We start from the raw sequence: 13468 nt of genomic DNA on the forward strand, positions 1-13468 counted from the left end.
CCATTCTCTCCGCAATTCTAACTGGCAATTATAATTAGATTAGCTAGGATACTACCCGCTGTGTAAAGACAATGCCTTGTATGCTAATCCCTAGATATAGTTCTTTGTAACACCCCTGAGGGGCGATCTTAACCACATTTACATCAATCTTCTAACTGCTCATCTTGGTCAGGGTCAATTACAAGCGCAAACTGGAGAAGCTAAAACCAAAATTTCTAACGATGAAATAGCCCTTTAAGACTGTCAGGTACTTTTTCTTGTCCAAGATTAAAATTAAATTTCACAGCAAGTTGCTTAATTTAGATATACGTTTTCCTTCCTGAATATCTCACTGAAGAAGGCTGACAGTACAGAAAACACAGTGCTATAACTGTAACGCTGCCGTTTAACAGAAACTCCCTCCAGGGTATCCATCAAGCTCCATCTTAGAAAATAATAATAATCATAATAAGATAGGGCTATAACAACCAAGGCCCTTGTACAAATCATCCAGAAAGAAGTAGAATCTGCCTATTTTGTATATGAATATGTTATGCATAGATTAATCCCCCTCAATCCAACATGATTTTTATCCTTATTTTATTGAAATGCTGTCCACAGAATCTCACTTCGATCATATTCATGTCCATATATACAAGGCACAAGTGTAATCAAAGATGTTTATGGACTCAAATCGAATATTACATTTTCAAAATGACATTTTTTAAAAAACACTAAAAGTTTTCTAAATTAATTTAAGAAAATCAAACATAAGACCATATCGCGGTTTAAAACAAACTGACACATGTAGTCATGTGCAAAATGCATACAGGACCTGAATCAAATAATTTAATTCTCGATTGGGATAAACATGTAATAGCCATACCCAAAAGTATGTGAATCAGGATGCATCCATGCTCTCAATCAGCCACATGTTTAATCTTATTGGTTAAACTGGGTTCAATTGGTTACTGCAGTCCCATTCTCAGCTGTTTCAGCATGTGAAAGGCAACAGAAATACCCCAAAGAGAAAGTAACATTACACAAAGAGAGCCTACAGTGCATACTGTCACTCACCCATAACAGGAGGTATGTCAGGCGGAAAAATAAAATCAGATGCCAATAAATCTCTGTGCTTCGATAACCAGAAACAGAGTGGAAATAAAAAGTGGAGTAAACTCTTAGACTTCAAACTCGATGACAGCTTATGTCATCTTAAGATCACTAACATTTTACTGGAATGATGGGCACTGTAAAGGCAGAAAGTAAGTGCTTGAGAATATGATTATGCCCAGATGTCATGCTTAAAATGGGCTCAGAAACATGTAAACAAATACATAATGGCAGCTCATTCTACATCCTAATCTGAGAGGACGCAAGGTGAAATAGTAAGGCATTCATGTTCCATACAGCTTATCCCTCACTGGGTCATGATGAGACGGGATGGGCAGGGGGCACCCTGACATGGATGCCAGTCTACCAAAGGGCACCAGGCAGGGGGCACCCTGACATGGATGCCAGTCTACCAAAGGGCACCAAGGCAGGGGGCACCCTGACATGGATGCCAGTCTACCAAAGGGCACCAGGCAGGGGGCACCCTGACATGGATGCCAGTCTACCAAAGGGCACCAGGCAGAGGGGACACAAATTATTGTTTTGCAAGAAGCATCAAGTGATATGAAGATAGTTTTTTTTTTTTGCCTGATTAGTGTTCTCATAAAACATCCTAAGTAAAATTAGCCAAGCCCTTTGACACCAAATGGGGTGATTAAGGAGGGTCATATTCATACACAGCAAACTCTCCCTTCAGCAGCTCTCCAAACCCCCAAGATCATCAATGCTGTTCGTGTTCCTGTCCCACTGTCCAACAGCAGCTGTCATATATGTAGCACTTAAGACGGCACTTATAAGCCTCCAAGATCATTTAATTAATTAATTTTTTAAAAGTGCTTCCCATTCACTCATTTCTGGAAGGTGTTAAGTTTTCCCTCCACACACACACCTGTCTATTCCAGCTAAATACAAAAGGTGACCCTGCTGCCCCCTGGCTGCTGTCTGTGGCAATGCATCCACTATCACAGCCTGGCCTTGGGCGTCTGCTCCAGCAAGACCTTCATGTCCAGCAGCGCCCCCTCCAGGCCGTGTGCCAGCTCTGTGGCATTGGTCTCTGCACAGCTATTGAAAGCCGACACAGAGATGTTGATGTGGTCCTCCATTGGGTTGTAGCAGACGCCGTAGCCATCCGGCACCACTGGCCCAAAGCACATCACGCAGTCGGTCTTGGCCGGGACCTTAAGAGGGAGCACAGAGTGCGTCAGGGATATTTATGTGTTGCTTAGACAACAAGCCTGTTCTGTCAGCGTTAAGGGCTATTCCACTCAAAAACTGAGGGTCCATCTCTGTCAACCTTCTGAAACAGCCTTCCTGTATTGTGAATACTTATTAAACCACTTTGGTTCTGTGAAAAGGCTGTGAGGATAAAGCTCATATGTTCAGAGCAAATTAAATTGAATGCGTTCCTCAGTCAATAGTTGGAGATGAATGTACCATTTTTGGACATGCTACTCAGAGGACTACCTGACTGGTAGAGAGATTGTAGTGCATGGCCACGGCATAGGAGGTGTCCATGAAGACCTTAGGTATGGATATCAAGTCATCATGGGCTTGGAGCTTGAGGCCCAGGAGATGGCGATCTATGGCCTGACCACGGATTGCCTGCAAGGGAGAAGGAACCAAAACATAGATCCCCAACTCTTAGCCAATAGCGTGACAAAGTCAGTCATATAGCACCCCTTACCCAGCACAGGTTCACAGCCAGTCTGGGGCAATAAGAAAGAGGATGTAGACCCTGACAGGACACCAGTCCATTAGCAATTAGGTGCCAACTGAGTGACTGTGGGAGGAAACTATGGCTTCATGATAGCACGTCCTGATATAATGGTGATAATATGGCACATGCGCACTAATCACCAGGGCTCTACATGACGGGCACAAACATTTTTCTCAGCACTATATGGATGTTTACTTACACCCATAATTTGGTAAAAAGATTGGTAGTTCACCTAAAATATTAATGACAGGCATATTGTAATGCCCAAAAGTTAGTAATCTGTATAAATCTGGTGTATTCTTATGTTTATTAAATTTGGTTAGCGGAGCACGCCACATACTACCGTTTTGGTAAATCATGGAAGGGATAATCACTGAAATGGTGGTGAAGAAAGGAGCAGCTCAGCAGCCACAACATCTTTTAAAAGAGGAGATTCCGTGGATAAACGAGGGAAACAGACATCAGTGGTGTGGCGGTACTTTCTGCAGTTTAAAGTTCGACACATTTAATAAACGTAAGGATATGGTGAGTTATTACAGATTACTAACCTTTGGGTGTCATAGTACACTTTTCATATATAAACTAAGCAGGGGCCGGCAATCACAGCCAAACCCTGGAGTTTGAAGCTTTATTGCTACGCACTGAGCCACTGTGTAACCCTATAACGGTACAGAAGAATATTAACACTGAGGAAACTCATATGATTTGCCATGCTAAAGGTTACTAGAGAAAATACCACCACCGGGACGTAAATCCACAATCTTCCGGTGACTGATCTAGGCATTTAACCACTAGGCACCACGCTGCTGTATTTCCTAGAACAGCACTGGACTCACCATGTCAGTGTAGGTTCTGTGGGCCTTCACAGCCTTCTCCATCAGGGCCACCTTCTCTGTGCTCTGTTAACACAGGTGGACATGAAACCGAGACCTGGGCAGTAAAGGTAGAGGTGAGAAATGAACAGGAGCTGCTGCTGAGGACTGACCGGCTTGGCGGAGTCATCCATGGCGCGTGCGAAGTTGAGCGAGTCGATAGAGGCTGAACGGATGGTGTCTGTACGACCCAGTCTGAACATCCTCAGGGAGGCGCTCTCATATGTGGAACAGCAGCGCCGGTACATTCTGAGGTATGACAAGAGATGGGGGGGCGGGGGAGGGCGGGGTCACAGAAACCACAATCAGCCCCGAGAATAAAACCACCAACCCTTCACCATATTTACATCTCCACTGATGCTTAGCTGATTAACTTTTCATCCAGTATTTAGGTAATTAGTTAACTAATAAACATGTTGCATGTAAACCACCCTGGAACTGGGCTTCAGTTATTGTTCAGAACTATTCAAGAAAAAAGGCGTAAGGTTTAAAGGCATAAGTCCTTAAAAAAATGAAAAGAACAAAGGAACCAAAAGCAATTAACGTATTCATTAAAAATGAGCATAATGTGTAAAGTGATACATGCAGAGACGGCGGTCTAAAGGAGCTGCATCGGGACTGGCACTCCAGGAGAAAGGCCCGGCAGGACGCACCTGAAGTAAGCCAGCTGCAGCGCCACCTGTATGAAGGCGTCGGGACTCATCTTGTAAGATTTTGGGATGTTCTTCCCGAAGTGCGGGAACACCAGGACCTTCATATCCAGATCCTGCACCATTCTGAGGAACACGCAGCGGGAGGAGGAACAGTTAACCCCCCAGGCGCACAAGCCCACTCAAAACACAGGCTGTCTTGAAAGTAGGAGGGACACCCTGAATCTACTATAAATAATGTGAGGAAAATCTATGGAAAAACACACTTCTCAGATCCCACCTACAGGCCAGCATTGCAATTGCAATTGCAAATGATCGGGTTACTGTACAAAACGGAGGGACTTGCCAAGCCCTGTTAATGTCCTTTTATACAAACACCTTCAGATTACAGACACATGCAAGGTGCCAAGCAAACAGGATTTCTGGCGCCCCCACATGTTCATATTCTGCTTGGCTTTCTCGATGTCTGCTTTGATCTCTGGAGTGATGTTGAATCGCAGCTTTCGGGGTATGGGCAGGGGCACCATGGGCGACCGCACCATGTCCGTCTTCCTCCTGATCAACACAACATTCAAATACTGTGACACCACACTGTACTGTGTACGGCTTCACTCTATAGAGATTAAATGTTAATGTCACTGATACACATATTACAAGAAATTTGGGTAAAATGAGTTACTCTGCTCTGATTAGCCATTCAATCTGCTGATAAAACGAACAGCAAGCACTCTGACAACTTCCTGCTCACATGTATTCAACGACATGGTCCACCAGGGAAACAATGGGCGGGCCTTCGGCAGGGGCGTGCTCATAGATCAGACCACATGACCCATCCTCTCCAATGATGAACTGCAGACAGAAAACCAAGTCAGGTGACCACAAAAGCGAAATCATATCAATGTGGAAGCAGTCAAAGCAGCTACCTCAGACTGGGCAAACGCGATGGTGGTCAGACCCCCTCACCTGAAGGGTCTTGTCGAACCAGCGGTTCCCACTGTTCCGGCGGCTTCCCCCGCCATGCAGCATCTGCAGGGCCGCGCGGCTGCGGTACACCTCGTCTGACACGCGTGGCATCGGTGCGTCCAGGCACACGGTGAAGATGCTCTTCTGGATGGCGTGCACCGACTCCTTGTTTGTCTTGTCTGGATTTTAATAAGACAATGTTATAAATAATTCACAAAAAAATAAAAAAAAAATTTAAAAATTTAAAAAACACTAGCCAAGCCCCTCCCATTTCTTAAATTCAGGCCCCACCCCCAGACTGTCTCACCCACCTTTGAGGAGGTTGCTGTAGGCCTTGCCCCAGGTGTTGCGATGTTGTGAGGTCAATATGCCCACGGGCTCCTTGTTGGTCTGCAGGGATGAGTTCCAGATTTTCTCTAGCTGCATGTACAGCTGGTCCGCTGTCAGTGGGGTGCCATCGCTGTTGTATACGTCCAGCACAAAGAACTGTAGGCCACGTGGGGAGAATTTTCACACTTTTGAAAACCTGAATATTATTTCTGGGTGAATCAGGTCAGATTCCATTGCTCCAACTGCCATCTATGTTACCCCTCATGGTGTTCAGTCTGGTAAACCATTTAAAGTATATAAACATGTTTGTTTTAAGCATTGATGATGCATAACATCAGTCATTGGATTATCAGAAATTCCACTAATGGCCACTAGGTGACATTAATCTCCTATTAGTTTGTTAGCTAGTAAATTTACCCATTAATCTCCCACTAACTAAGCACACCTATTTTCTGACAGTTTGGTTTCAGAATAGAAGAGTAAAGCAAATTATTTAATTAGCTGAGATTTGTTGTTCTACTCAAGGTTTATGTTTGAGGCAACCGCCTCCCACAAAGAATACCTGGTAGTTATGCACCACCGTGATAAATGTCGGTGCCCTCTTGCTACGGGCATAGTTGACCACGGAGTCCTTCTTGAGTCCGGGGATACGGCAGGAAGAGAGGATCTGGTAGTACTGATTCATACAGAGCGGGCTGCCCCCCAGGTACTCCACAGGTAGGGTCTCACTGGAGTGGGGCGGCAGTGAGTACAATTTCAACCAGGGCAAGCCTGCAAAAGTGAGTTTCTGCACCAACACTCATCATGGAACCAACTGGAGTAAACAAAACATATCACTGCCCCACTGCAGATGACTACCTCAATGAAGCACTCACAAAGAACAAACGACACTAAATGCAGTCACATTTCAGATCATGCGTGAAAGACCCTCATCTTCATAAAACCAAGTGCATGATTTCCTAGGCCGAAAACATGACGACATATTTGTGGCTAGACCAGGCGATCTGAAATGCCGGTAACAAGGCATGCGAGACTGACCCCTCCCCCCAACGAAATGAGATCTGAACAGCCCGTTCTACAGGGCAACACAACTGACACTCCAGTCAGAAGTCACAAAGACACCCAAGACAGGCTTGGTTTAAGGCTCACGTTTCTATACATATGCACACAAGACAGTGACCGTAATCAAGCAGCTCTCCAGATCGCACTCCCAGCAACACACAAGCTGACACCATGGAGACAGAACAGACATTACACTCACTTGTCAATCATGGTCTTAAAATCCAAAACCCCTGCAATCAACGTAGCAGCAAATCTGAAGAGAAAGATTTAGCAAAAACAAATAGCACATAATTCATCTTTACAGTCATGCATTCACACGCAAAAAAAAGAATCAATCCATGCTTAAAATGCCCCAAGTAATAAAACAATAATTCGGTGATATTAAGGCGACAGTATATATCACTATCACCTTACAATTAACGTTGAAATTACAGAAATCTCCAACTCATCTTACAGCAACTAAATTTAAAATTATAAGCAAAGCAGCTTTTGGTTTCAGGAATTAAATACACATTAAAATTCACCTGTAAAATTAGAACAGTGGAGGGGTAGAAATTACACTCATCTATTTATACTTCTGTGCACTTTGGTTACAGTTTCACTATCATTCATTAACATCTAGAGAACAGGTATAACTGATGGTTAGATGGCAATATGACAGATACGCATTCAAAGCCGCCTCCAGGGGGCGATCACCTCATCTGCCCCTGCCCATCATTAAAGTCCATGCGGGGAAGGACCACCCCGGGGCTTGAGTGGACCACCACAGGCATCCGATAGTCCAGGTAGGCAGTGTGCAGCCACCAATCAGCAAGCTGCAAGAGAAGGGAGGGATAAGAGGGGGCATTTGTTTTTGGTTTGTTCTGGGGCAGGTATATTGGCCTTGGCTATAGGCCCAAGCATTTCTATATATTAACCAGCATATCCGCACAGAGAGGGAAAAGATCCATTTTCTTTCAAGGGAAAGTACACTTTGTAAACAGGATCGCCTTGCAAAGTATACGAGTCAGTCCTAGTCAAAAATAGATTAGTGCATTTTAATCAGAGTACGTGCAATAAGACATGTTGCAAATATTTCATGGTGCTACGGGAAAAAGTACAGTCAAAGCAAGTACTGCCAAAAAATACATTTCTTTAGCCCAGAGCATTCCCTGCCTTACGTAATTCTCATATTTATATAATTCACATATTTAATGTTATCAAAAATATAGGGAACAGTGTGCCCTTAAGCACCAACAGCTGCAGGGAATGTCTGACCCCGTTTTCTCAAACATGTATGTCACTTAGGAAAAAAGCGTTTGCTAAATAAAATGTAAAACATCATTAATGTAAATTTCTAGCAATATCCAGAAACAACTGTCATATTTAAATACATCAGACACAAACCAGGTAATTATGTAATCAGTAAAACAGGTCGGACCTAAAACCTATGTTTACATAACACAGTTCACAGAATGCGTTTTACGGGAATTACTGCTAGATATTAGACAAATTCTACAGACTTCCCACAATGAAAGCAGGCACTGGTCGAAATGGATTTAAGAGCAAATTCGCTGTTTGCAGGCCCTTGGTAAAGTACACACTGGCTGTGTCTTGCAGTGGCAGCAGGTGTCATAGCGTTTAAAGACTCAGAGTTTTGACAAATAAATCAAAGGGCTCTACCCAAACAGCTTCAGGGAAAAAGTTCTAGGATTTATAGAAGAAAATGTTACGCAGCACCAACATATACTTAAGCAAGGCTAAGAGCATGAGTGTTCATGGTAGCCAGTGTCTCAGAAGCCCCCACCATGCACATACCCAGTTCTCCATCTTTCGGGCCCTCTGTTCTAGCCCCTTCTGGAGTCTCTCCCCCACACCACCCGGGCTCACAAACTGCGCCACGAGTTTGCGGGTGTGCAGTAGCTCCTGCTCGCTGACAATGGGCTCCAGCACGCTCAGGTAGCGCTCAAACGTCTGCTTGAGGGACGGCACTGGGAGTTTCGGCAGACCCTGCTGGTGGGCCAGGTACCTGCCGGAGATCTTAGTCGGCCAGATGGGCCGCACCAAGTAACACGGCTGCCTTTTGCTCTGCCTGACCTGGGAAACACCATAATATTTGAGCACTGGTAAAGTAGATGGCCAAACTGGCCAACATGTAACAAACACACTCATCAAGGAAATCCCAAAGCTGTTTTATAGTGCAAAATAACTTGAATATAGTTATAAGATGAAACTCAGATGTTTGTAATACAAACATTTACAACCATTTCCACAGGTCTGGATTAACTTTAACAAGCCAGTGCAACTACAACCTGTACTATGAAACGGGGTCACTGGCTTATCGGGGCGAAATGTAGTTGAACGAATATGAAGTCCATTTAAACTGTGATACCTTAAATCCGACAAGTTACCCCGATAAGCCAGTAACCCTGCTTCGTAGTACAGGCCTCTGAACAGCCACAATTTCAGAGATGGGATGTTAGGAATATTGTAGTACAGGTATTAGTACTAACTCCAGACAGGATATCTCAGATGATCTGAAGTTCTTTTGAGAGGACCCACACAATTTATGCCCAAATGCAACTTTCATGCAATCACACAATTATGATACAGCATCCCCTAATAATTTAACCTGATCTGGACAAATAAATTTGATTAAAGGTGGCACTGAGAGCTGCTGCCCCCACCTGGACATGGCTTGTAGTGCAGTGTAGTGCGAGATGGACACAAAGTATGTCATTTATAGTCCGCAACTGTTCTTATTAAAACAATTATTTGTATAGTAAGCTCCACTTCCCCGTGAGTCCAGGCTACGTTTGACTGTCTATGAAATTCCTGTCTAATATGGCCGTTAAATTAAAGTAATAGTATTAAGTACTGTCCTGCTGTGCAGTATAAATTGGATTTTAAAATGTTCCGTGTAGTTATGAAAGATATATCAACAAAAATCGAGTGTAGTTAGCATTAAATATTACCCTTGTAGTAAGATAACTTATAAAGGCAGGATGTTGGATAACACGACGACAATCTAGCTCAGACGGGCTGTCAGACCTTAGCGCACTAGCTGGAAGGCAGCCGTCTTACTAAAGCCCGTTTCTAAGCTATTAACTACACGGTGTATTTATTATTAACGGATTTACGGGCAGAAAGTGCGAATGCCGCGGCAGCCCGTTGAACGCCATTACTGTTACTGGGGGAAGTTAGCATTCTACATAGTTAGCCGACGTAGCTAGCCAGGTGCTACCTCTCCATGGCTCCTAGCGTCCAGCCAAAGCTCTAGGCAGGTGTACCTACCAGGGTCCTGGTCAGCAAAGTCAGCATAATGCAATCAGAAACGCCCTTCGGAGCGGTGTGGGCTTCAGGGGACCACCGGCCAGAGTCCAAAGGGTTTCAGGGGGAGACGCCCCCTCCCTTTAGGAGAGCACCGCTGCCATGGCCCTTAGCCTGTTAGCCCTTAGCCTGTTAGCCGTTCGGCCGGCGCTCGTACCACTGTACTGCACTGGAGGGAAGGCGGTGTCCGCGAGACGCGCACTTTAAACTCTATAACCAGTTCCGAACTGTGCTTCTGGCCCAGCCATCGGCCACTAAATCAGGTTTTATCACCACTGTAGCAAATGGTTTAAAAAGTCACTCCCAGCATTACTTATTAAACGAGAGAACTGGATGGACTTGTTCAAAGCTCATACGCGTCATTCATATCCGCTTTATTTCGTTCAGAAACAAAATATAGACACGTGCTTACAATTATGGGTGTTTTGCTTTTCCAGCTCTCACGCATTTGGTGGCACGCTTTCAGACTCGGGCTCACGCAATAAATCGTACGGCAAAATTCATATTATTGCATTATAAATCTACAATTGGCTAATCAAAAGTGTTGGGGTAGTTTGCAAACCCTGCAGAGTATTTACAAAGTAAATAAAACCATATCCGTACTGATAAATGCGTGTGCATGTATGTGCAGAATTGTCTCGAAATGAAGATATCGTGCCAACCAGCCGACTGAATAATGGATGTATAGTTTTCAAAATCTAGTTGAATAACTAACTTGGGATTTAGTTATATATGCTTGCTATAATATATTGAACAGCTGCGTACTTTTGTGGAGATCCACACAGCACGGGACTGGTTTGAAGTTGATTCTCCCAATCTGCTTTAGGAAGACTTTAAGGTGTTGGTTGACGCTGTAGAGCGTAGACCATATGTAGGTAAACAATCAGGATATGGAACCCTACCCTTCTGTTTTCTTCAGCAACCCAGCTGTTTTCTTTAAGAAAAGCCTAAAGCCACATCTTGATCGATGACACCTCAGGTAGCCCATCTAAACACCGTCCTCTCTTTATATTTTATCCCTCTTGTGTGTGTGTTTTTTTCTGGTTGAATACTTCTAGCGTTTTATCTTTTGTCGATTTATTGTATAGCTCTTGTTCCGATGCCAAACTGCATTTCCTACTCGTCATCCACTGGAAGTTTACACTGCTCCTAGGTTACCTTGGCTGCTTGACTGCTGCATGCTTGTGATCTGCGTGCTTTGGACAAACAACCAAACATACATTTTGTAAATGTTAACTATAAACTGACAATAAGCACCCTATAAATTCTGCGACATACATTTTTGAGGCAGCACTGACATTTGCATCTCCAAACTTCATTAGGGGAGGCAGATGCTGTGCCGTGATGCGATTCAGAAATGAACAGTATTTAGTTTTTCTGGGTTTTTCTGCGTGTGTCAGTATGCATGCATGTGTGAGCCTGAGTGCGCATACGCAGAAAGCCTCAGACCGCAGTGGTGATGTCCAGCGATTTTTTAAGGTGTCTGGAGGAAAAACAACTCAATACTTGCTTCACGTCCTTGGGGTTTTCACTGGCTACGTGAATATTCCAAGAGCATAGCCATTAAAATCTTCGCTTATTAACATATAAAATTCAAGTCAGTTTGAGCTTCCACCAAATGTAAAGACGCGAAATTAAGTTACTCGTGTCTACGCTAGAGGGAGCTTTTGACACACAGAAGACAAAACTTGCCTAAAGAAAGGCTTTATTTGCGTGTCGTTTTCAGGGCAAGCCAGTTTAATTTCGGTAAGCAATATTATACTTATATATCATAGTACTGTTACAAATTCATTTTCTTATATTTTAGTGAATTTATTAAGTCATACTCACAGCTGATTTTAAAATGTGAGTACTATTGTATGTGTATGTTTATTTTTCGTTACGGCAAAAAAATTGCGTGACCAATTAGGACTATCATAGTGGATTAGGAGTCAGCCATCGTATTTATGGTGTCTGACAGACCTGCTTACCAGCTGACAAGCTATTGTCCAATTAATTTCCCGAACCGACAGGTGTGGGTCGAGCTGGGGTTAGGGCATAGATTTGGGTATGGATGGCAGCACCATGTCCATAGCAATATTGTGGGAGTGCCGTATATTTAGGGGTGCGAGGCTGATTTGGTCCATACCAATGTTAAAACTAAACCTATGCCCTTGGGTTGGGGTGTGCAGGGACCGGGGGCTTGCTAGGTCACTGCCCCATTATAAGATGACACCTTATACCGCCAGTAGTGAGCCTTTGAAAATGATAGTGGATAGGAATATTGTGTGTTGTACACTTGGTTATTTTATTGGTTCTCACTTGGTTAAACTAGCAAGTGACCAAAGTGTCTGTATTTTCCAGCACATTAAGGGTTTACTAAACCTCAGTGGCCTGTACTACGAAGCGGGGTCACTGGCTTATCGGGGTATCTTGTCAGATTTAAGGTAGTCTGGGCAAAATGTAGGTGAACGAATATGAAGTCTATTTAAACTGTGGTGCCTTAAATCCGACAAGTTACCCCGATAATCCAGTAACCCCGCTTCGCAGTACAGGCCACAGATGTCCTGTCCTGTACCTTTTCATGCAAAACGGGGAGAATGGCGACTCCAAGTGGCAGAGGATCCTCAGAGGACACCCGAAGGCCGTCAGGCAAAGTTGTAGAACCAGACATTCTCCCACTCCTATCCCACACAGATCACACTCGTTGGAGCTCAAGCACTCTTTAGTAGAGATGGTGACGGAAAGGACCGCCAGGACTGCATGTGTCTGCAATGCATCTTTATAACAAGGTGAGGAGGCTTTGAGAACATGCGTAAGAAAGGCACCAGCCACTTCTGGGAAGCTTCTCAGACTGTCAGCAGCTACTGTGGGTTAGCTGCATAAAGCACAATCCTCAGAAACAGGTACTGGTTTTACATCCCAATGGTACCTCTCATGACACATGACATCCGGCTGGACACATAACTCAAAAGTTTCTGGTACAACCTAATTTGTTCCAATTAAAAATCCATTTTGGTGAATGACTAAGAGGCAGTTTGGTCTCAGCTAAGCAAGTAATCGTAGCTAAAAACTCACACCCTGCATAGCTAAAACAGTAACTCAGAGAGCAAAATCTCTGGGGTGAAATTCATATCCGATTAAAGCATCTTCCCAAACCGCTACTACACTACAAATCAGCGTGATAGCAGCCAGTTCCGTCTGGTTCATCTCAAGGCGTCGTTTAAATCAAAAGGAGCATTGCTAATTCTTCACCGAGCATAACTCAAGGCTCTGTGACCCCAAGCTCATAACACCCGTCTGATCCAGAGGTTGAAGGTTTGAGCTTTACGGGACCACCAGAGGCAGGGGGCCACCAGAGGCAGGGGGCCACCAGAGGCAGGGGGGCCACCAGAGAGGGTGGGAGTGGGAGGGGGGGTTGGAAGTCAGATGAGGATGCTGCAGCTGCATTCAGAGCTATCGATGAGGTGGTTAAAGGAAACCAGCGCAGGAGA

General features: G+C 44.2%; 1 protein-coding gene across 1 annotated transcript; it reads right to left on the reverse strand.

The window, feature by feature from the left end:
• Nucleotides 1-562: 562 nt before the first annotated feature.
• Nucleotides 563-10384, reverse strand: LOC125745760 (carnitine O-acetyltransferase-like). The gene is made up of 14 exons (XM_049018936.1): nucleotides 9960-10384; nucleotides 8484-8762; nucleotides 7383-7501; nucleotides 6886-6939; nucleotides 6187-6352; nucleotides 5606-5780; nucleotides 5295-5473; nucleotides 5080-5180; nucleotides 4767-4886; nucleotides 4335-4457; nucleotides 3795-3930; nucleotides 3646-3708; nucleotides 2557-2694; nucleotides 563-2270 (listed from the first exon to the last, which is right to left on the reverse strand). The coding sequence occupies exons 1-14, from the start codon at nucleotides 9984-9986 to the stop codon at nucleotides 2055-2057; spliced, it is 1896 nt and encodes a 631-aa protein (XP_048874893.1). The 5' UTR covers nucleotides 9987-10384; the 3' UTR covers nucleotides 563-2054.
• Between the last annotated feature and the right edge of the window lie 3084 nt (nucleotides 10385-13468).

Source organism: Brienomyrus brachyistius, chromosome 7 (assembly GCF_023856365.1).
Source record: "Brienomyrus brachyistius isolate T26 chromosome 7, BBRACH_0.4, whole genome shotgun sequence".
Lineage (NCBI taxonomy): Eukaryota > Metazoa > Chordata > Actinopteri > Osteoglossiformes > Mormyridae > Brienomyrus > Brienomyrus brachyistius.

What these genes read in the sequence shown, in the direction of transcription:
- LOC125745760 (XM_049018936.1), bottom strand. Translation starts at nt 9,986, where the DNA reads ATGCTGACTTTGCTGACCAGGACCCTG. An exon ending in GGTTCGACAAGACCCTTCAG is followed by an intron (nt 5,181 to 5,294) that starts GTGAGGGGGTCT and finishes TTCTGTCTGCAG; the next exon opens with TTCATCATTGGAGAGGATGG. An exon ending in TGGATGACTCCGCCAAGCCG is followed by an intron (nt 3,709 to 3,794) that starts GTCAGTCCTCAG and finishes CTGTGTTAACAG; the next exon opens with AGCACAGAGAAGGTGGCCCT.